A 24,682-nucleotide genomic window follows, 5' to 3' on the forward strand; every position below is an offset into this window, starting at 1 on the left:
TAAACCCTGGCTGTTGAAGCTAGACTGTAGGTCTCCTTTATTTGCTTGGTTTAGACCACAGCCTAGCAGCACTTCAGCATGCTTTTAATTTAAAAAGTAACTATTGCTAGCTGAAGTCTGGTTTGTGTCCACTTTCTGCTGTCCTGCAAATGAACTATGTGGACTCCACAGGTACTCAAGTGAGTTATGGACTGGCTGTGGACCTGGACGTGCTATTTCCATGGTACTGTGACATAGCTGTTTAACCTGCAGCCCAGCCACCTCTGTCACCAGCCTGTCTTTTCTCCATCAAACCTCGAGTCTCCTTCACATCACATGTGCCTTCAGGTTAATCTGAATGCTTATGATACTGTCTGTGAGTTTTGCTTCATTCTGGGTATCCCAAACTACTTTAAGCTCAGTTATGCGAAAGCTGGCTGTAAACAGCTAAGTTGAACACATGTGTAACACAGTATAGATTGACTTTCTTTTCAACCTAAAGGAAGGAGGGTACAGAAGTATTCCGCTTATTTTTGGCTCTTTGGCATTAGGTTCTATTTAACAGGAATTTAAAACACCAGGCAAAAGTGACAAAAAACATAGCTCACTTTCTATAGTGCACTTGCTATACACATTCTCATGAAAAACTGAAATACAAGTTAAATACATACTTATTTTATTCCAAGCTATAGAATAAGTGTATTTAGGCAGTTTTTCAAGTGTATTGTACACTGCATGCACAATAAATCAGTTTAATAGCTTGACTTTTTTACAGTTTGTGTTCAAAGAACTGTATGATAGGCAATGAGATCATGTTACTTATTGTCCATTTGGACCACATCCATTTTTGTCATAAAAAAATTTGAGAAACCCAAACCGATAAATGAAATGTATCTTAAATGTTTTAATGAGAGCATTTGCTCTCAAGAAAGAAACTTTACATGCTATGTTCAATTTTTAAATCCTTCCCAACAGAGGATTTTAGACAATAAACTTTTGAACGTGATTTCATTGCAGTATTACACTGAAGATTGGTGTAATGTTTTTCAAAATTATGTCACAGTTTCCAAATACAGATTTTGGAACCTTATGCTAGAAATCAAGGTAATATTTTAGGGCCTGCACATCTAGCTTTAAACCTGTCTTGAAAGGATGACTTGTCTGTGTTGACAAGAAGGTCTACCTGTGTGAAATATCTTATAAAGATAGCTTATGACTAGCAGGTCACCATCAAATAGTAACATTAAGAATATTCAAGTCTACATTTGTCAGGATTTATGCATGCATTTTTGTCTCTTACACATTGCTTAGATGTGTGCACTAAATGTGTTGTGCCTCAAACACCAACAACTTGAAATTACACCATGTAAATATATACATATATGATGCTGTATATGTTTAGTACCAAGTAAATATAGCTAGTCAAATGATACTAGACATATGTAGGACCATAGTTAAATTCCAATTAAGAAAAAAGCAAGAAAAAATTATTTTTTTCCTAACAGCATTTCACAGTAGAAGGAGGCAGTCTTTTCTCACTGAATTTTCCCCCCTCAGGATTTGTAAACATCATAGCTCGTATTCTATCAGTATAATAATTGAATATTTTATTCATAATGGTAAGTAGCTAACCAACATGAATAAAGTTGTCATAACACGGTAGCACTTTCAGACAAAACAGGTATTTATTAAAAGAAACATTTATAAATATTTTGTCTTGCATTTTAAACTACATTTTCATAAATAACAATATTTAAAAGTGCTGAATATGGTAGGATAGTCAGCAATGCCACTGTAAACAGATTTGTTTTTCCACTTTGCAGATTTTTGTTTTAGATCCCATTTTGTCAAACACTACAACAGTTAAAATATTTGCATAGGGAATAGAGAATAGCCCTTTTAATCATCTCCTGAATTCTATATAAATTACAAAACCAAATGAGTTTAAGAAACAGTTTGTTAAATTGTTCATATATATATCCAAAAAAAGCACACAGGTTTCAAGTAAAAATAATGATTAAAAAATTCCCCAAACCTGCTATCTGAAGCATGTTCAATAAATTAAGAAAATGAGAGGTAGTAAAACAAAGGGAAAAAAATAAGCCCCAGAAGATAAACTAAGACCTGCATCCTCCCAGTTACGGTGTCACAGCAGACCTGCCTCGGCAGCAGCAGCTCCCGCCAAAGCCGGCACCGGAGGCTGCCCGCAGGAAGTAACTGAGGGGTTGGAGCCAACTGTGTTCAGGCCAGATTCCACTCGAGGACACAACTGCCAGACCTTCCAGGCCAATCAAAAGCCATGGGCTCGTGCCATGTTTAGTCCTACGTAAGTGAGAAGAACCTTGCCTCTTAAGTCTTAGTATGGTTGTCAGTATTAAATATATATATATATACACGCACAAACATATATATGTATATATATTTAACAAGTATTCAGAGCAATTTCTTGGTATGTCTTTAGCAGTTTATGAGGGATGCTAACACTCATTTTGCTTGTGTATGGTAGGTATGAAGATGGGGGTTTTTTAAGTTCCAAGTCACTGTCTCTTTAAACATCAAAATGTGTCCTGAAACTGGACATTCTTTGATAAAAAGGCCAAGCAAACACCTATTAAAAACACCATGGCAGCCTAGTGATGGGAATACTGTGCTGCCTTAGCTGTGATTAAGGGCTCAGTACAGGAATCTTTACCCAGGAAAGATACCCATTGTGTTTTTGTAGGCATTTTGCTTGGGTAAGATCTGTGGGTTTAGAAGCCCTTGAAGTTTGGTTTAATATTACTCTCCAAACCCCTTGTTTTCAAGGAGTTGTTCAAAATCAATGAGGCTAGAAGCTAAGATAAGTCTTCTTTAACCCTCCACCTCGTAAAACGTTACTTCATTTAAAAACATTTTTTACCGGATTTAGCTTTCAAAAAAAATATCTTACAGAACAGATGCAGTTCATCAAAATGTTCTAAAATGCTCTAAAATGCTACATGTAGGCAATCTTTTATTAAATTTCTTTATTCAAAAAACTAAATAATCAAGCTTTTTGTGTTGTTTCTTGTTTCTTTTTTTTTTTTTTTCTGAAGTACATAGCATTATACAACAGTGTTAGAACTGGATAGCCAGTCTTTAATAAATCAATTACAGTATCTGACATCTGAAATGTACATTGAAAATCTTTGTTCTTTTAACAATTAAACAATATCAGCGCATAGATTGTGTCACCCAGAAATGGATCCCTTTAAGTGATTTGTGCTTTTTTTTTTCTCCTTTTATTTTTCTTTTTCTTTGACATTGCAAACTCTGTAATGAAAATGCCACAGTTTTGGCAGTGAACAACCAGAGGAATCCTCCGCTTGATTTATTTTAAATAAACAGTGATAAATAGCTCTTTTTCTCTGTACAGAAATATTGGCTTCAAAAAGTCAGTGTATTGTACTCAGTAGAGCATGTAGAGTAATGCTACACCTTAAAAATTGGCTTTTTAGTTAGTGATGTTAAAAAATGCAAGCCTCTTTCTGGTTTGCTGTAATTGTTTCTATGTACCATAGGACTGTATTGCACAAAAAAAAAAGTTTTTAAATACAGCTATAATTTATGTTATTGGATTAAATATTGCAACAACTAAGTGATAAGTGAAGCAGTTTTACCTTGCACATGCAGTGTGAGGATACACAAGGAGACTGTTCATAAAACTACAAATACATCATTGCAATCTTGACTGCAGTAGGGTGAAAGGAGTGTGAAACAAATGTATTTTGGCAAATCCATTGATCCCCTCCCATGCCATCTTGAGCAAGGAGGACCTTGGTAAAAATGTAGACAGAGACCATAATATGTATTTTTTTTCTTCACAGTAGCCTGAGTAGTGCTAAACTGTAGTTCTCCAGGAACCCAGCTCCAGATGTTATTAAACTAATTTTCTTCCATCCCACCCACCCAAAAAAAAAAAAAAATCAAGGTATTTGTTTGAAAATTAAGTTTCAGAAGTAGAGCCTGTAATACTTTCAACAAGAGACTTATAAATCTGAGAGTTCAAAAACCTTGGAAAAGAGTCTCTGTGCATCAAGGTGTATATCTGGAGCTGGGCATCTTCGTACATGTGAGGACTGGGATCCAACAAGTTTCTGTTGATCACTTCTCTCACCCGGGAATCAAGACTAACCTGAAGAAGATGAGCACAGAATAATGAAACAATAACATTGGAAAAGTTGTAATATGTCTCTTTATTTCTCAGGGCTCCATTGAACATACTGAGTTTTTCAGTTACTCAAGTAATGCTCTGTGCTTCTTTCAGAACCATCACACAATTACTGGGTAATGCACTGAGACCATCAACTCTATTTCAGTTTTCACTTGGTCTTTGCATCCATCTTAAGATCTGTACAATGAAATGCACTGTATAGCAGATTAACTGCACTGCAAGTGCAGTTTTCCAAAATATATTGTTTTACCTTAAAAATAATTTGTATGCATTTAAAAATGTTTCTCTGAAATGAATGTTGAATTACCCTAGTTCAGAGAGCTGAAAGTTTTTTTTGTTTTTTTTTTTTCCTGACAATTTGTGATTACACTTTTTGAGGATTTCTGTTCATCATTCTTATCTGGCTGCCCTAGAGATTTTTTTTTTCTTTTCTTTTTCAGACACTACATTTGTTCCTTACAAATTACCCAAAATTTTATCATTTTTATTGTGTTAATTTCCCCATTACTATTAACTATTTCAGATTTTTTTCTTCTTGTCAGGACTCTTTAACATCTGGTAATTCAGACTTTCAGGAGATCATATATCCATAATGAACTTGTTAGCAAGTTTCAGTTTTAGCTTCTCATTTACTTACCATTTGTGATGAACTCCTGTGCCTAGGCAGGCAGAAAAAGACATATTATGCTTGGGATGAATGCCCAGATGATTTTAGAATATCCTTTAGAAATTTGAGCGAATGTACAGTTTATCCACAAAATGCTATAAAACCTAGTAAATTAATGCGTTCTGGATTAAATGAAATGGCAGTAGCAGCAAGGCCCACTGGGACCAGCAAGGGTTTACTCAGCTAAGAATAAAAGGGCTAAAATCCTGAGTAGATAAATGCCAAGAAGAGATCAGTTAAGACATTCTGATTTACACCAAGTTGCAATCTGACCTTACTGCTCTGCAACTGTACAAAGATATTCATACTGTCTGAAGGATTGACTTCAACCCTGGAAATCTCCATGTATTAAGATACCTTGATACATGAAGGATGATAACCAAGATGAAAACTCAGAATATGTTTGGATGTGTGAGTCTTTGCTTTCATACATGGTGAAGCAAAGTATTTGAAAAATGCTGGTGTGGTGTAGTATAGTATGGTACAGCACTGAGAAGTAAATATACATTTTGCATTCTATCTTCAGTACCAGCTGTAGGCATTGTTGGTTTGTTGGCAGACTGGAGTATGCTACTGACAGAGCAGACAAGCTTTCTCCTCTGATATTTGCCCTCACTTGGCTATTAGTCAAAAGGCACAGCTATGAGAGACCAGTGGTGCTGCTCAGCCAGTGAGTGTGGGCAGGAGTACAGTACTATGGTAGTTTTGCAGCCATGTGTCTTCAGAATGTGCTTGAATAGATTTCAGGCCCAGAGCACTGCATTTCTACAGGACAGAAAAGGACACTGAGATTTAAGCAATTTTCCCCCTGACACCCAGGCACACACATTTATATCCACAAAAACAGTTTGTGCAGCTAATTGGTTCTTCAACATCAAACATAATAGCTGGGATAAAAAAACCCTCAAATTTGGCAGTATAGTGGGGTTTTGAGCCACTGAGCATAATAAAAGTTAATTGCACTCAGAGAATGCAAAAAACAAAATTAATTATGGAACTGTTAATTTGCATTGTATTTTTTCAGTGACTCACTAAAGCCAGATGGCAAAACTAGTTGGAATTACTAAAGGTATTTTCTTGCTAAACAGATGAATACAAAGTATCTGTTTAGAACACTAAGACCTTCTGCCTCAATAACTTCTTTACTGTACCAGTCATGCTAAATATATTAGCTCTTATGCCAAAAGGTAACATCTGGAAAGGGATGCCTGGATGAACAATAATTTTTCAGTTCCCATGCTGTTCTAATGCATTGCAAACAGTTCTTTTTTGCCTCCTAAGATTTCCAGTATGGGCAGGAGCAACTGGATTGATGAGATCTGTATGCATCCAGTGCACCAAGTTTGTGAGCAGCTTTGTTAAACTCTAAGTCAAAAAATGCTTTGTTAGTGTTTGAATTTCAAATGTTGATTGGTCTTAGCTTAAAAAGACAATTGAGCATTCATCACATACCTGTCTGGTAAAAATATAGTATTAGAAGAAAAACTTATTATTAGCTTGCTGTATTGGCAATTGTATTTCACTCCAAAGCAAAAGTAGATACTATGGCACAAGAGAAGATAATGGAGCTATAATTCACTTTTGGCTTCATTCATATCAATGAAGTTGCAAATTATTACTGAATGTAGTGCAAAAGTAAAATGTAGGAAGGAAGTTCCACAGTGAGCATAAATTAGCATAATGCCATTGAATAGAAATTCAAATGCAATGCACAAAGATAAGGCAAAGAAAATAAATGTACATGATGTGGCCTAAGAAAAACTCCTCTATAGTGCTTATATATTTATGTATCTCTTTGTATTACAAAAAATGGTTTGATACGGATGCTTTTTCTTTACTACAGGTGAAAATAATTTCAAAATTTGTCTATTTCAGTTAAAGGGTTGAATAAAATCTTATTCCCTAGATATTTTACATTTTGTTAGATAAAATATGTCAGCTTCATTCTTGGACTCTCACATAGAAATAACCAGCAGAAATTCAGATTTATCCGCTGCCAGACAATTGTAGCAGTGGATAAATCTGTAAAGATTCTGATTTAAATTACTAAAGTTTGGTGCTTTTTCTTCAGGAATCCATTTGCATTACTTATTTCCTCTCTCTGTCAGACATGTAGCATTACTAAAGAGGCAAACCTATTTCTCAACTTTCTCTTACTGGAGTTTCTTGAGCCCTATAGAGAACTCGGATGCACTGTGGCTGGTCATGCTAAATGGCCCAGTGCCTGCATCTCGACTGCTACTGTCCATTCCTTTCCTGATTTAATGTTCATACTAAGACTTTCATCTGGCAGACGTTCAGAGCCTCACCAGGGAGTCCAGTGCATAACGTTTCTGCTGTGGGATAACAGAATAATGCAAATGTAACATTTACAGCTTTACCTCTTTTGGTGATAGTATAGAAATGTAATCTTCATATATAAGTCTTGCTTTTTCTTCAATGACTTTCTTGTTCTGTTCCTTCTTTAGATCTTCACATGCAAGCCAGAAAAGCAGGTTCTCCTCACTATACTCCGTTCTAAGAAACTCTCTGAAAAGGTTCCTCCCAGCTGGTGTTTTCATCATCTTGTCAAAATTCTGAGCCCAAGACAAAATTTCATCTGCAGTAGGGTTTTGGCTGCAAAAGAAAATATCATTAAAAATATGCTTCTATTTTCGTAATAATGTTTTCATACATTCATCCAAAAATTCTCCTTTCAACTGCACTTTAGTCCAAAGTGAAAAATGGAAGCAACAAGGCTTCAGCAATAACAGAGGAATTTTGTTTGCTCTTCACTTTTGCATTCATTATCCCAATAGCCCACTAAATGTGTTTAATGTTATAAGACATGCACCTGACTTTTTCTGAGTTTTCTGCTGGTGTTCTTAGCCATGTGGCTCAAAGACAAAATCCTACAACAGCACTGAATTCCCACCTCTGCAGTTAAAGGAGATTCCAGGTAGCTGGAAACAGACTCTCTTTCGTGAAGAGTTTAGATGACACCTGATGTCCCTGCCTGCCTCTGATGGTGACTGTACATGATTTGGTTTAGGAGGAAAAAGAAAAACAAAAAGCTCTTGGCAGCCAAAAGCATACTAATGAGGCTAAACAAAGTAGTAATTCAGAGAGATTTTAAATTAGCATATTTCTCTGTGCTTGTATGTAAAGGTTGCTAAGCTTCCCTCTGTTTCATGCTATTGACCTGAATTATGATCTTTTGGCATGAGATGTGATGGATTTTGCTGGCAAAACAGGAAAGAGAAGAAATGGGGAAAAGTCCTTATTTCCATTTCCTGAAGGAAACTATTTGTGGCTTTTACCAGTGGATGCACTGGGTAAGTGATCAGAAGACTTACTGGCGTCACTAATCCATTAATGTACCCATGAACAGCTTAAGAAAGTAATTCTCCAGATTACTTTACAACAATTTAATATAGTTTCAAACTTAATTTTGCGCACTCACCCTCTCCTTCCTGATCCAACACAAGAGCTTTACTAGCTGTTGTCATTAGTGTCTGTGTTATTATGATACACAATAGGTGACATTTGTCTGTATAATTTCTGTTCAAGTCAATTTATCAACTCCTACTCTGTACGCAAGGCAGACTGGATGACGGGAAGGTAGTTGTGATAAATCACAAATTGTTTAACTGTAAAGTGATTGTAAACTGAATGAAAAAGTTTAAACACAGATTTTAAGGTGAACAGTCCTCTCAGCACTTTGCACTCTCCACTGAGGAGAGTGCAAAGAACCTGCTGAACTGAACGGGGCTGACAAACAACCTGGGCTTCCTTATTGTCTGTTGGGAAGCTCTTCACTATTGTATTTTGTAGAAATTTACGATATTGTCTTCTCATAAAAGACAATGCTTAGCAATAAGGGCAATGAGTTGTTTGGGTTGTTTTTGTCATCATATATGTCCTTTAAAGTTTGAATTTCCTTCTTATGGGATTAGAGAACTCATGACCCCTGACAGATTACCATTTTTCCCTGCACAATAAACATGGGCCCAAGCTTTAGACAGAAGTAGAAGCTCAGACTTTGTGTGTTCAACCTACATTGCAAGGTATGTGTTTTGTTTTGTTTTTTTTTTAATTCCAGTGAAACCATAGTTCAAGATGCTTTATGAAAGGTAGCCATGTTAAAAATCTGGTCATGAAGTACACTTGTGACTATTATTTTTTCTTCTTGTCTGGAGAGACAGGAAAAAGTGCTCTCACAGGCAGCAGAGGCTCCTTATACAGACCTACATACAGAACCATCTATGCACCTTCCATTTCTCCCCGTGGTTCTTCCCTACAAATAAGAAACTGTAAATAAGCCTGACTTGTGAATGTCTCTGTTGTCATTTCATTGTCAGGACAGATTTTGCTTCCTTTTGTATAGAATTTTTTGGAGGAAAAACAATTAAAAGGACATTCCCAAAGATTTAAACCCAAGACAATTCTTGATATTAGTCAAAGACAAAACACTTATTAGATAACAGTTTGACCAACTTACCATTCTTCTATGACCTGGATACTCTCCAGTTTGGTCGTATGTGTTGGCCTTCCTGCATTGTCTCCTCTATCTTCATTCCTAACAGTGAGGCTGCAATGTAGTACAACACTTTATTTTGTCTAGAGAAAGTTAATTTAAAACAATGACTATAGTAATGCAAACTTTTAAAAGATATAGACCTGTATAGGGTATCATTTTTAACTCTAGTGTCTAAAATTTTGGAAAAAAGTTTTCATAATGACTTTTCCCATGAACTATGATGAATATTAATTTACAGTTGCTATTAGGACATGCAGTGTTTTAGAAGCTCACAGTTTATCCACTGAAAGATGGACAAATACTTAGAGGTCACTTTTGGAGTGATTTCACTTAGTTAACTGAGAATACTATCAACAGTATGAATATGGGGAAGTTGAATGTCTGAACTGGATATTGATGGGGCTTTGATGCCCCACCAGTTCTGGATAGTTTTTCAAGCTTTATGAATGTTCCCTTTTCTCTTTCCAAGATACAGTGGCAGGAGATGGCTCAGATATAGAACTTAGCATGTGGCAGCTCCTTATGATTTCCTCTTCTGACCTAAATTTGTTTTCCATTCCAAAAAGTAAAACATACTGGTGTCTGAGCAGAAAGGCATCCATTACCCTTATATTACCACAAGCAAGGGAAAGAAAGGCTTCATTTATTCAAGGATGTTTTTAATGGTTTTTTGCTTCTTTTTAGACCCACTAACTAGAATCACTTATTTTTTTTGCAAATATCTATTTAATCAGATTTGCTATAGTGGTAAAGACTTCCTCTGTGTGTGTACTCTGTGAATCATCTGGAATATGGTACTGCCAGCAAACCCACAATTCCTGACAACTACTGAAATAAAGTATGTTTTCAGTCATATTGATATTCATGTGGAAAACCTGGTTCTGATAATTAAGCTTAAGAAGTGGAATGTAGTAAGGAGATGGAAATTTCCTTTCATCACGTGTTCCCTATGTGTTCGGTTGAAAGAAAACAAGCAACCAAGCAAAAAATTCCCCTTCCAATCTCGAGAGCTCATATTTTGAATATTAAGTATTCACCATACAATGATGGTCTCAGTCACTCTAAGTGTTGCTACAAAAATATGTTTGTAGCACAAAGCTTCTCCCTCCCCCACTAATCTAAATAACTCCTGCTCAGCTCTAAGAAGAAATCCCAGCTCTGAGATATATTTAGCATAAATAGTCTTCCTTTACAGGTTTTCTGCATTTATGAGTTTCTTCAACATTTTTCAAGCATTTGGCAGAGCTAATAGGTATTCTCAAATATTTTTCTGAAAACTGGAAGTTTAAGCTCCCAGGTAAAGCAGAGCACATATTAAGACTTAAACATTACAGAGACGTACACTTGCAAATGAAGCTCTTTGATACTGGTTGCTCCTTCACTTACCTGCCAAGACCTTAGTTCAGGCCCTTGGTCCTGCTTCCCCTGTTACAGCGTAGGAATGCAGCTCCAGTGCTGCTAAGGTTGTTAGGGTGTCATCAACTGCTGCAGGAGAAACAACACATCCTGAACTCTGGGGTTGGCAGGTAAAAAGCCTTTCTGCCTCCTCTGACCTGTTGTTCATCAGTCTACAGAGGGAGCACCCAGGAAAGACAGAAAGGAGTTCCATATACAGAAGGAGAAAAAAAAAGGGACCATCCACTTTCTTTCTCTTGTAATCTTTAAGTCCACACATGTAACTGCTTAGAGTCACCTTGCATCTGGCCAGAGCACAAAGTTGGAGTGAGGGAGAAGCAGAGAAGGCACAAAGCTCTCTCTCCCTCCCTTCCTCCTTCCCTCCTTTGCAGTCCATAGGTAGATCCTTTGTCTTCTCTGCTGGGTGCAGAGAGCAGGGTGTCCTTTGGTTCCATGGAAGAATAACACCACAGAGGGAGGAAATAGCTTGTGTAGGTTGCGAATGCAATAGGGTGTTCATTTGAGTCTGCCTAAAAGAAAATGAAGTTGCCTGTTTTCCTTCCTCCATCACATGAGTAGCAACTAAGCTGTGCTGAGATAATTTACTTGTCAGGCACTAGACATTCAAGGTTTGGATGCAGAGTCTTACTGGAAGTAGAAAAGTGACTCATCTGAGAGCAGTCAGTATACACTACTAATTTAATTTGTTGTCTGGGATCAAATACTGTTTGCTGTGCTCATGCAAAATCTCTGCTAGACTTGGGAAAACCATCATAGGTTGATGAAGGGGAAACAATGATAGCGAAGTAGTGAGTGGTGGAAAAGAGAAATAGGAATAGGAGCAAGAAGGCCATGTTGACTTCATTGCAATATTTGTTTATCAAAGGAATAACTAATAGATAGTATGCACTTTTATTTTCTTTAAAAAACCCCCCAAAAAACAAAACAAACAATAAAAAGTTCAGATTGCGGGCCTGGAACATAGTATGCAGTTTTATGGTATGTATACCCTAGTGACAATGCGCAGTACGCACTTGGCCCTGATTCCTTCATCTCATCATTCATAACTGGAGTTTAATGGCTGAAGTTAGTCAGGGCTGCCAAACAGAGAACACTCCAAAGACTGAGGCCTCACAGTGGGTTGGAACATGTTTGGGTATTGCATTTAAAACTGTGATACTTTTGTAATGCATCTTGGCCTAAATTTCTTCATTATGTTTCCTGTGACACAACTAGCACTAAATTTCAACTTTTATTTATCTATATCTGTCCAGGCTAGAGTTCCATCAGATATGTTACTTTTGATATGTTTTTTCTGTGAATGAAACCATCATTTTTATACTCAAGTACACTCAAATCAGGTACGTTCGTTTTCACTCAAGGAACTGGTTCATGATCCCTTAGAAAAAGAATTAAATATTTAAGCATTTTTGACTGCAAAGTTAGCTTGAAAGCATCCTTTAAGTAACTGATCACAATAAGAGATTACTACCTTTTAATTGGAAATGACAACACTGCACTGCTCTTTCCTATGTTGCTATATTCAACTAGAAACACTCTATCTGTTCATGTTTCTCTGTGGAATTCAAGCAGTCTGCAGCAGCAAAGGTGTTCTGCGTACCTGGAGATGATGTCCTTGATACATTAATCCATCATTGAAGCTACCTGTTTGTGTCAGAAGGATTTTGCTGTATAGTGTAATACTAAAAGACTAAAAGTAACAGGCTAAACATTGACAAAATTATCTTAGTTAAGGATTTAAGAAAAGGAAATTGCTGATACACCTTACCAAAAAGTAGTTAAATGAAGGGGACGTGCACTAGAGAGACACCTGATGCAAACTAATGTCTTCGGTGTTATTAACATCTCTGGTATTATTTATTAGTTGGAATACACACCATCAGATATCTTTAAAATTTAGAGATGCAAATTACTTACGATAAAAGCACAACAAAACTACTAATGCCTTAAAAAGGGAGAGTTTGGGGTGTCTAAAGCCAGAGTTTAAATGGAAAGCACTAGTGTGAGTTTGTTCTCTGTTTGGATGGAAGGTTTGTTCTGCCCACTTCTATGCTGATTTTATTGCTCTGGAGAGTACGGTAAAAAATACTTCCATGGCCTGAGCTGCATGTACCTTTCAAATATATCTTGCGTTCCTGATTGCTACAAAACCAGTAAGTTTCTTGAACTACGGCAACAGTATTATTACGAATAATTTCTGCTTGGAGTGAAGGTATTTATATTTTGCAACTTCACATGCTTTATAAGTAAAAAAGTTAATGATCAGGGACTACTTGAAGAAGCATACATATTGAAGAAATGACCACAAATAAGGGTAAGTGTGTCCAGGTTTCGAGCTGCTGTGTTTTTGGAGGTACTGCTGGGATTTAGAAAACTGATCTTTATTTATTTAGCTGCTATTATTTGGCTGTTAATATTCAAGTTAAGCAATTAAGTAATTCTTCTGTTGAGTAATTATGTAGCTAAATCAGTATTGAAGCACCCTATTGCATGAGAAGATAAAAAAGCCAAGTTAATTGCACAGAATCATCAAGAGTTTAACTAATTTAAGAGCAAACATCTCACTGACATTGAGGGATGTTTCCGGCTGATAGTTTTAGCCTTTTCATAAGTTTCATCCCTACTGCTGCACTTTACTTTTACTGCCTTTAAGAACTGAAGGTAACTTAAAGTTTGGACCTGATCTTTCATTCTCTGTATATCCAGTAAGTAAATAGTATTTAAGTGGTCCCCAAAAGTCACGTTCTCATGTACCAGTAGCCTAAATCTGGTGTATCAGTGAAATTACTTTTTCACTATGGCAAGAAAACCATGCCATTGTGAGACATGCCAAGATTAATGTTCTGCCCATGCATGGCTGATCAGGTACTATTCAGGTATTTTCTCTGTTATGTGCCTCATATGCAGAATATCATCACAATATTTTGTGATTATGTTTAGCACTGAAGGTAATTACAGTGGTAGATGAAGTAAAATGACCACTCCCCAAAAGTCTTGAAAAACACAATTTACCAAATTTACCAGATAGATTCAGATAGGAAATATCTTTTCTGATTGGAAAAGCCTTTAAACAAACAAATTACTGCACATGAAAACAAGAACAGATGTGCATTTTCCTGAAATGAGGGGAAGGTGGTTTTGAAAACTCTTACTGTTGGTGTCCATCTTTGTCTCAATCTTTTGCCAGCTGGGTAAATACTTTCATTCTTCAATTCAAAATGGGTGTGCTCCTGCTGATCTCCCTGGTCTCTGATTCCTTTCCTTTTATTACAAGTGTTTAGCTTAAAACATGCTATATGAACAAATATTTTTTTTCTGGTTTTATTTCAGATGCAAAAAACCTGTATGCTGGTATCTTTTTAATTTTTTTATTGTAGTTCGATCTGATCAAACTGTCTTCAACACTGTGGTTCAGCAGTTAGTCACTGAAAAATCAATTCACACAATTGTATTTAAAGCGCACTCCTACATGGTGAAGCATGCTCTGTTAGATGTCAGAGATTGGTGTGGTCCCAATATCCTATATGCTGTGTGATAATGGAAAAGACAACTATACTGGGATACTTTAATTTCTTTTATGAAATCTGATTTAACTTATGACTCAAAATAATTTTGTCACCTTCGTTTTTTCTGACACCTGGAATTTAAGCTTCATGTCACTGAACATTAGTCAAGACTGTGTTTGCTTATGCACAGAGAATTATGATTTTGCTATACATTGCAAAGCAATAATAATGAAAAATACCTTCAATTTTATTGTGATCCATTCATAAAGAACAATACAGCTATGTTAATTTCAAATCACTGTCTTCTATCTCCCTTTTAATGTCATGAAAATAGGATGAGAATGAAATGTTACCTGAACAATATTATCCAATGATAACTTTTTTTAAGCTGAGGTAAAGGGTAAAAAACTTGCTTCTAATAAAGTTAAGGAACAAATTAACTTTTTTGTTACAGTAAGTGAATAATATCCAGAAAGATTATTCTCAGAAAAACTAGACTTAGAATCACTATTTTTATGAAGTGGTGATGCCTTGTACCAGACATTTTTGTGGGCTCAGGTAAACTTGCAGTATATCCTTCAAGTTCCTGGCTGTATTAGAGAGAAAGGGGTTCCATCTCTTATCTGACCCTGATTTTATGTCCTTGTAAGAACAGCAAGAAAGATTAAAGCTCTACAACTCTTCCAATAATACCAGTATGTTCAAAATGTCAGCCAAATTTGTGGCAATTACTGAATTTGAGAGTGGAGGCTTACATGGATGCCTGGAGGTCTGCAAGATGAACACAAGTGATGTGTAGTAAACTTGTTATTCTCATATGTCTGCCTTGGTAGTCTGTGAGCAACTTTGAAGGGAAATGGTGGTCAAAAGCCTATGGAATCATTTGCTCGAACTGATCAGAATATGGTATTAACTCAGTCAGCAGAAAGTAATAATTTTTTTTACAAATAAGAAACAGATCCAAAAAATGTGAAGGCTTTTTTGTCATTAGTGTCAATCTCAGTTCTTTAACAAGATAATGATTTACAGCTCTTCTAATTCAATAGAGAAATGTAGGATGTAAAATTTTATATTGAAAACAAGTTAGAAATTTAATGAAAAATAGCTACATTGTACTCTGAATAAAAAATTACTTGTCTTGTGCTTAAAACTAAATGATGAGATTGTGTTTAACAGACTGACACAGGAAAGCAGCCTGTTGGGGCAAGGCCAACAATTACCATAAGGCTATAATCAGCCCACTTGGCAGTGTCCACTGAAACTATAAACTCCTTTCAAGAAGTCCAGGTACCTGTGGTGCTGAGTCATTTGAGTGCCAGAGTTACATTTGCCTTAGGTGGTAAGATGGTGCAAGAGGCATCTATGATTCAAATTGTTTTTAAAAGAAAAAAACAAATAAGCATAGACTCCAACTTGGACTCAGCTGTTTTAGAGCAGAAAGAAAAAACTGTTTTTTTAAAAGTTGAATTTATAAACTTGACGTCTGCTTCTGTGAGTCTTACCTCATGTAGCTAAAACCCCAAACACTTTTTATTTTTTAATAATGCAAGTATTTGCAAGTTAACCATGGTAGAGATTTTGTATTACAGCTAAAATTTCAAAGCATCAGGTGAGGAATGTGGAGTCACAAACCTCCCACCTTACAGTGCAGTCTCATTGTTTTAGCCTTTAACTAAAAGAGCTGCAGTAATAACTGGCCTGGGGTTTTTTCTTATAGGTCACAAGAATTAAGATAAAACAAAGAAAGTGGTTTATCTCTTCCAATGCTTTGTCTCTTCCAATGGCTAGAAAGCCTACAATTTTTTCTTTTCCAATTTTTCTTCGTTGTATTTTCCCCTTTGATTCCATTTATGATGTAGTGTGTGTAGTGTTGTAGTTCATATTTTATCCCTTCTCTCATCTCCATTTAAAGAGCACACAGCTGAGAAATAGTCTGGATACTGGCACAGAGGGTTGGGCACTTCTATGTGCCATGAATGTGATTTCCATGAAAAAGCTTAGTATCCTCTGCTCAGGATCTAGTAATATTAAATACAGGCAGACTTCTGGCTCCCATATGCACATTTCTGCATACCATAAGCAGAAGGGCCAAGCAGAAGCACAAGGTCTAAAATTCTGGTCTGATTTTTCCTACCCAGGATGGATGCAGAAGCTGTTTCACAGGCCCTTCCCACCAGGATTTTATGGAGAATGCCACTGAATAGAACTGAGTTTGTGTTTTGCATAGATTTGACAGTTAAAATTAATTTACTTCTGAATTTGGTTTCTAACAAAATAGTGTTTGTGGAAAAGTTTAATGACATTTCATGACTGCTTTTGATATTTCTAAAAATAATTATCATTACATTTTACAATGAAATAATCAGTTGTCTTGGTTTTATTCATTGTTAGATAGCGTTATTCTTACTACTCCTTTGTGAGTAATTCTAGTTAATGTAGCAAAATAATAGATTTAAATGAAATATTGTGCTTAACTTTAAGAAGCTCTTTAGAAAAATTACATTCTCTCACAGCAGATTTCTTTTCCAGTAGGCTTTCTGATTATGAGACAAGTGATTTTCTATTAAGAAAACAGCTCATCAGGAAATCCAGCAGCTATAACTCTTAACTTCATGATACATGGTGTGTTTGTTAAAGCCTCATCTCTCAGAGTGCTGCAAACAGCATCTCCATTTTTCACTCAGAATCATGTTTATACTAAGAGCTATGGAGAGAAGTGTGAAGAACAATGCCTTACAGCATTAAAATCTCAAAGCACAGCAAAAAAAATGCATTTGTCTCTTATATTTGAAGTATCCTTGTTTCCCTAAAATAGTATCGAGATTTCTAGAAGAGTAGCATTGGCAGTATAGCTGTGGAGTGTGTGGACCCAGGAACAGAGATGTAGTCAAAACCCCTTCTGCCTACAGATGGGTATCTTGGCTCATTCACTGTCTTATTTCTGACACCAATGCTGTAGCAGCAATCCAAGGTGACTGAAAGAATCATTGCTTATTCTCCTGTGTTTGTTCTTTAGTGCTGCTATTTCAGTGCTATTTCAACTTTTCTGTGTGAAGGAATAGCTTTTAGCCCTAATAGATATTGAAGAGTTCAGAAGGAAATACTACAGATGAATAGGATCCTACCTTTCTTTCTTGTGCAAACCTGGACTAAGTTCTGTGAATTCTTTTTTTCAAAGGTTTATGATAAGGCCAGATCATCTTTGCTGAGAGCTGTAACTTTTCCATGAAAATAAGAAACTTCTCCGTTCATTTGAGATTGTATCTTTCTGCCATGCTTCGAATGTGGGGAAGAGTGGGTTTGATTTCTTACTGGTTTTCAATTGCTGTGCTTTCTTAGTACTGTGCAGCATTCAGCCTAATTGGTCAAAAGTCAATATAGATTTAACTATAAACCATAAAAGAAAAAGGAGATTGGTGTAAATCACAGTTTAAGATATCTGGAGTACCTCAGGCTGTTAAGGTCTAGTCAGTTAAGATGTTCATCTCTGTCCTGATAGTATTATGTTGTGCTGTTCCTCAGCTTGAGTAGAAGCAGAATTGAACCCAAATAAATGATCTACTGCTTAAGAGTATAATCATCCCTTTGTTAATGGAAAGTCTTGGCCAAGATGGAGTTTATGTAAGATCATTATATAAGGTTATTAAATTGCATGCCACATGGCACAGTGAAGGTAGATCATCCTTACTGAAATGTGAGTGCTAAACTAAAGTAAGTCATAGAGGGATGTGCTCTGTGAAGCAAGTACTTAAAAGGTTTTAGCAAATCTGCAGTGTTTCACTCTTTTCCCTTTCCTGTATATTTAATATTTTAAAATGGAATAGACATAAAATTTGGTAACCTTTTCTCTTAAGGGACAGTCAGATTAACAGTCTCGTTATAAAGCCACGAGTTATATTTTCCATCTGTATTTTCCATCAAAGTTGAAATTAGTGTGTTTGGCAGACAAATTGTCAAATTTGTCCAAACCACATTTTCCTTTTGGACCCCATGAAAAATTTGAAAGCAAAGCCTTGTAGAATTGCAATATGATATTTGATGTAATTTCATATTGATTCTTTTGTCTTTTACAAAATGTTCAGAAGTGTATTGGTAATGGAAGAACTAACCTCCTGGAAAACCCTTGATAAAAGGGACATTCTCCTAAAATACTCAGAAAGACCCTCAGAAATATTTTGCAAAAAATTAAGATCTGTATTTCAGTCTTAAAACTGAGTTCAGTGCACTGAGTTCAGCGTTTCCTGATGTTGAGAGAGAATCTCCTGTGTTACAGCTTGTTTTCCTTGCCTCTGGTGTCCTGTCACTAGGCACCACTGAAAATACTCTGGCTCCATCTTCTTTGTTCACTCACTTCAAGTGTTTATACATATTGATAAGATCCTTCTGAGCCTTCTCTTCTCCGGGTGGAACCATGTCAGGTCTCTCAGCCTTTCCTCACAGGAGAGGAGCTCCAGTCCTTTAATCATTTTAGAGGCCCTTTGCTGGAATCTCCAGGGCTCTGGCATTGAAAGGCCCAGAACTGGATATAATGCTGGCATGGCCAGTAGTGCCCCAAACAACATATTTTAAAAGAGACTCCAATTGAGGAATATTCCAGGGGGCTACTTAAAAAAACCCCAATTATATTTACATTTCAGGATGACTTCAGACTGAAGGAGAGAACTGTTCTCAAGGTCAAAGCAGGTTAAATGTTATGTGAAAGAAGACTGGCCCTTTTAATGGACAGCCTTGCTGAATGTGTTGTTTTCTTCCTCTGCTCTTGTGTGACTTATTTAATCTTCCTACCTGCAGATATTGCAGCTCAGCAGGAGCTCAAAGGCAGATGGAAACTACCAATGTGCACTGTACTTGAACTTCTGAAATAAAGGACAATATCTCCCTCAGACTAACACAGAGCCAAATTTGTAACTGTGCAAGAGAGGAAAGAACTAGTGATTCAAAACAATCTGACTTTCCTAAACTCTTTTTTACTTACAATGTTTTGTTCTTCTGAAAGAAGAATTTATAAGAAAATATACTTTCTGCTGGATTTTACCTTAAGGAGATTATATTACTTTTACATAATGATAATCACAACAGAAGTAATTACAACTTTTGTTAAACTGCTAGTCCTTTCTAGGATATTTTTTTGAGATTTTTATTCTCATATGTGGGATGCAATTTTTGTACAGGTAAGAAACCCAAGGCTTGCCAAAATTTGCTTACCAATGATTTCTAGAGGAGTTACTCTAGCTTTCTTCCATTAGTTTAGAGATGGTTTCTGCTTTAGACAATATTCAACTCAAGGATGTATTTCTCTTGTCAGGTCACCCAACAGATTGCTAATCTGGCTGTCAGCTTCATTCCTTCCTTCAGAATAACATTACCATTCATATTCCATCTTGCATGATGGATACATTTAATTACTAGACAATCTGCAGCATCCTTACTCCTGGCTACAACTATTTTGCAAGCAATTCCTTCATATATTTGAGACAATTAAAAGTGACAGTTCTGTACTGTTCAAAGAAATGCAAATTGTATCCCTTCAAAGGGTAGCTAGATGGATAGAAATTCTCCAAATCACTAGCAAGCAAACCTAATGGTCTCAACTAATTCTGATAAATGAGCCTAATCTCAGGTTTTGTAGTGGCTTTTTCTTTACTATTCTTGGTTTTCAGATATTAAAGTAGGAGCAACAGTAAAGAATTGAGCTTGAATAGGGTCACTACTTTGGTAATATAGATAGATTCCACAGATTTAGATGTAGTTTCCAAATGGGAAGGGATGCCTGGAAACATTCATACTAAATTCACATTTTTCTTTTCATAAGGTGTTGCAAAGTAATCCAGTGAAAGAGAGCTTTAGGAAATGTCAAAGGATAGTTCCTACTATGATGTTTATGAACACCATATTTTGTGAAATTAGCCTGGACTAAACTAGTTGATGCTTATTGACGTCACAGTCAAGTAAGATGGGAGATTCACTTTACATTCTTCCAGATAACAAACAGCATTGAGATCCTCCATGCCAGTCTGTGTATATTACAGACGTCTGTTTTGTTGGTGCTGGTTTCCAAATTTTGTAAGACAAGGCCCTCATCTGGGAAGCACTTTCAGCATGGATGTCAACAAGAACTGAAATTACCCATTCCTTCTCAATGGGTGCTCAGCATTTGCCAGTATCCGGCCTTCAACCAGGTATTTCAGAAGAACCAGAGCTGCCATCTAGACAAATACATGTGCTATGGAATTATTAAGGGTGACTAGACAAGACTCATATCTCCTTTGCCTTTCTGACTCACATAATGAATGTCTGACCCACTTTTCTAGTGAGAGGATCTCCATCTAATAAGTGCTTCCTACTAGGGGTTCAGACTAATTTCTGTGAAATATTCTAATTTTTTCTCTTTAAAGCACTAGACATTTATTCCTGTTTTAACTGGCATTTTAAACCGATTTGGAATTATGCACAGTTAAAAAATAAACCTATGCAAGATGGAAATTCTGCTGCTGACAGATTTTAGCAGCCTAATTTTTTTCCTTTTTGATTTGGAACTATAGGCTGCATTTATTCTTGCAGATAAAATGTTCTGGGAGAGTCCTGAGGTTGATTGGCACCACATAGCCCCAGTCCACTAAAGCCCATACCCAAATCAGGGTTTCTACCACAGGCCATTGGCTGGGAACACACTTTGGCACTGGCCAAATCTCTGCCAGGAATTTAACACTTGCTAACAATTTACTGTACAGGCTGACTGTAGCCTATTAGATCCTGGCTCTGCTTAATTTACCTAGTGGTATAGACACTATTGGTGTGTTTAAGTTGGATAAGGGTATTTTGTTATTGTTTTTGCATGTTGAATATTAATATTAAAGTTTTTATTTCACAATGAATAAAGTTCAGAGGGTCTGCAAGGGGACTTTGACACCTTTAAAATGTCACCATCTATCAACATGCCTTCAGGTGATATTTTGATCTCAGACCCATTGTGACCTTTCACGTGCTTCTCTGTTTATGTGGTTTTCCATGGACTTCTGAGTTAATGCATCTTTGAGTAAATATCTAATTGTAAATTTGTCATAAGAAAACCAAAAGTAGCCCAAACCCTGTTAGGGGAGATTTCAAACGTTCCAAACTCCTAATATCTGTAATTCACAGCATAAGCTGGATTCAGGCATTCTCAGCACTCCTTATGTTTTTTTATTTTCTCCACAGCAACAGTCAAGCTGTGTTCTGGTGTCAGAAAATCTGTCATGACATTACAGATCTTCCTCCAGCCAGTGTTCCACAGACACCAAGATGAACAGCATTTTGGTGCAGGCAGGTGGGAAACGGGTATGAGGGGAAATGAGGGAAATGAGGGGTATGAGGGAAAGCCAAGACACTGATACTCTGAAGCAATCCATCTCTTAAACAGCCTCAGAGGAGGCATCAAGCTGCTTTTCACCAGTGGAAGTAATTCTGCCAGTGCTTTCTCTCCCTCCAGTCTCCTCAAGAGCAGTTGTCCCTGAATACACTCTTGTGTGCTGTGCCAGGACAGAATCAAGATCAGGTTCTAAAGTTAACTAGATTTAGTCTGCTCTCTCCTTCTAAGGAGCTGCTGTTGGTATCTTTTGCACCACTGAATCAGAATGAGCCTTGTGTTATCCCAAATCCCCTCTCAGCATGTATTTATTCTTCAATTTAGAAGAACTGCAGTTCTGATTTTTTCACTGTAATTTTCTTTACAGAAATGTTTGCTTGAAATAGGACTATTTTCTGCAGTTAGACTGATCAGGGGTTTGTATCTTAGTAGTACTACGCACAAAGGAATCTGCATTTTATTTGTGAATTTTCAGAAACATTTATTTAAAATTTGCTAGTCTATTATGTTTACAGTCTACTCATTTTCTAACCTGCTTGTGTTATCACAGATGGGGAAAAATATCAGTAAACACATGAGCATACATCTGTTCCTCAAAATGAAATGAACTTTCAAAGTTTAAATTATTAAAAATAAAATCCTGATACTAGGAAAGCTTGGCACAGAAAGCCCAGGGCTGATTTTGATGTTAATGAGGATTCTACCACTGGCTTGTGATGAAAGTTAACAGACCAGCTGCAGAAGAAGCTGTTGCTCCACTCTTTGCATTAGCCTTCTATTTTTATTATTTTATTATGAGGAGAAACAAGTTTTCCTCATACCTTTGAAAATAGAAACAATTATCAGTTTTCATGGACTTAGTTTACAATATTAAATGTTTTTTCAAACCAGGGTTCTTGGTTGGAAACTAATTCAGACTTATTTATACATGCTGAATGTCTGTGTAGTGTCTTGTGTATCTTTGTGCTTCCACCATGATTTCATGGTAGACTGGCAGCGCCCTAGTGATTACCCCTTTGCACCACTTGCCAAAATAAATACAGTGTGTAGCTTACAGCTTTCTCCCAGAGAAGGACATGATTTTAATTTACTTTACATGTCCCAGAAAGCAATGGCCTGCATCAAATCTACTTCTTGGCAAATTTCCTGTGGAAACCCCTTTCTGCTGTGGGAGCTGGTGGCTCACTCTCCTTGCCCCTGCTCCAAGGCTGTGCAAGAGCTTGTGCTCCAACAGAAGTTTGGAGGTAGATGGCAAGAGGCTGAGAAAGAGAAAGGAAGAAGACAAAAGCTGGTGCATTAGCTTAAATTAAGGGATTTTTTAGCTGCTTTTTTATGCAGGATGGTGAGATATACTTGATTGATTCAGAAGAGGGCTCCATAGTGACCAAGGCAGGTTCTCATGATATTGAACAGGTTAACTTTGAGCTTCCTTTAGTTGTTTTCACATTCATTTTTTTGTTTTCTGTTAATGTTATTTCTAAAATCCTTTTGGTTTGCTAATAACATCTTGTTTTCCTGCATTCACATCTTACTCTCTAGAAGCAGATGCAGGAAAAATTATAGAGTAGTAGTAGTTAGGAGCAGTTATCATATCTGTGAGCCTACCTGCCTTTACACCTTGTGCCAGAGAAGTGTGCCCCCTCTTTTGAAAAGGCAGCATTTCACATCTGCTTCACAGGGAGGTGCAAGAAGTGGTCAAACCTGCCTTTACTTGCCAGCTCTGGAGAGATAAGCTGCCTATTGAATCCCATATGAGGTAAATTTGTCTGGCTCAAGGAGAGAGCAGGCTTCCAGGAATTATTAGGCTAACACTGACAATCTGGACCAGTGTCACAGAAGGGTGCAAGCCCAGAGGTTGGCAAGTCAGGCTGTGTTGCCCTAGGAGAATTGTGTAAACAAGCATGCACAGAGCCACCTGTCTCCAGCCTGCCCTGAGGACCTAAACTTCCATAAATTTCCAGCAAAATCACTTCCTCTGTCTTAATTGCAAAGGAGAAAGATCTTATTAAATTTCATACTTATTAGGAAGACATGCTTCCCTGCTCTGATTTTTTTTGTTTTTAGTTTAGAGATCATCATTTTCTTTTGCTTTAAAGGGAAAAGAAGTGCTTTACTTGGATAGTATTTAACAAGCACTGCTAACTTACAGAAGTATGGAAAAAAACAACTTGACAAGCTATTTATTTTTAGTGTGTATTCTGATTATTTTTACAAATGCTGAGAATTTAATACTTTTATTTTAAGTATCTCAAAGCACCTTGAGAGGCCCAATTCTGAGGACTAGATATTTAAATCCTCGGTCCACACTCACCCCATGGTGCATTCCATCAACAACAGGAATGTCTGCCAGCTTTCTCTCATGGGTTCAGCACTGAGGATATGTATATTTAAAGACAAGGTGATTTAAGACTGATTTTCATTATTATCCTGTTCAGTAGCTTGTGTGACAAGACAGGTAATGGGTTTTATCCAGCTTTAAATACTACCCATCAAAAACTGGGGCGACTTTCCTAAGGAAGCACCAGTACTGCCCATTGCACTCTGATAATCAGATGTCCCATAGTTGTACAAAGCACAAGTTCTTAAGCCTTCTCTCCCTCAGAATAAATTATTCTCCAGGAAAGACATGGAATGTTTTCATCTTTGACCTCTGCAATAGCAAGTGGTAAAAATGTAACGGTGTTCTGTGATATTTTAAAGTATAAAAAGGCTCAAATTGGAACATCTTTTCCCATTAAATGTTTTTAAAAATATCACCTTCTATTTCAGTAAAATAGAGTACAGTAACCTGCACTTCTGTATTCTGCACTAGAGTAAAAAAATTCCTGTTGCACTTTTCCATATTCCATATTCACTTTTTACAGATGTGATGTTTTGAAAAGGTAAAACACAAAGAATTGAGTTTTAGATGTGTTGTCCTATGTGTTCAGGGAGGAAAAGAATTAAAAACAAAATTAAAAACCAAAATACATTTTTCAAAATCAGTGCTTTTGTTTCAAAGATAAAGATTTTTTTTTTCTTGTCAGAAGCTTTGCAAAATCCTGGAGCCTGGGTGACT

The 24,682-nt window shown here is 36.6% G+C and overlaps 1 protein-coding gene across 1 annotated transcript in view; it reads right to left on the reverse strand.

Annotated features, from left to right (window-relative positions):
• Positions 1-3,537: 3,537 nt before the first annotated feature.
• Positions 3,538-24,682, reverse strand: part of RGS17 (regulator of G protein signaling 17) — a 68,442-nt gene continuing 47,297 nt past the window's right edge. The window contains exons 3-5 of the mRNA XM_041469964.1: positions 9,319-9,408; positions 7,220-7,454; positions 3,538-4,132 (exon numbers count right to left, since the gene is read on the reverse strand). Coding sequence (XP_041325898.1) covers positions 3,944-4,132; positions 7,220-7,454; positions 9,319-9,408 — 514 coding nt within the window. The 3' untranslated portion in view covers positions 3,538-3,943. The remainder of the gene's footprint in view (positions 4,133-7,219; positions 7,455-9,318; positions 9,409-24,682) is intronic.

The sequence above is a fragment of the Pyrgilauda ruficollis genome, unplaced genomic scaffold (genome assembly GCF_017590135.1).
Source record: "Pyrgilauda ruficollis isolate IOZ18807 unplaced genomic scaffold, ASM1759013v1 scaffold24, whole genome shotgun sequence".
Taxonomy (NCBI): Eukaryota; Metazoa; Chordata; class Aves; order Passeriformes; family Passeridae; genus Pyrgilauda; species Pyrgilauda ruficollis.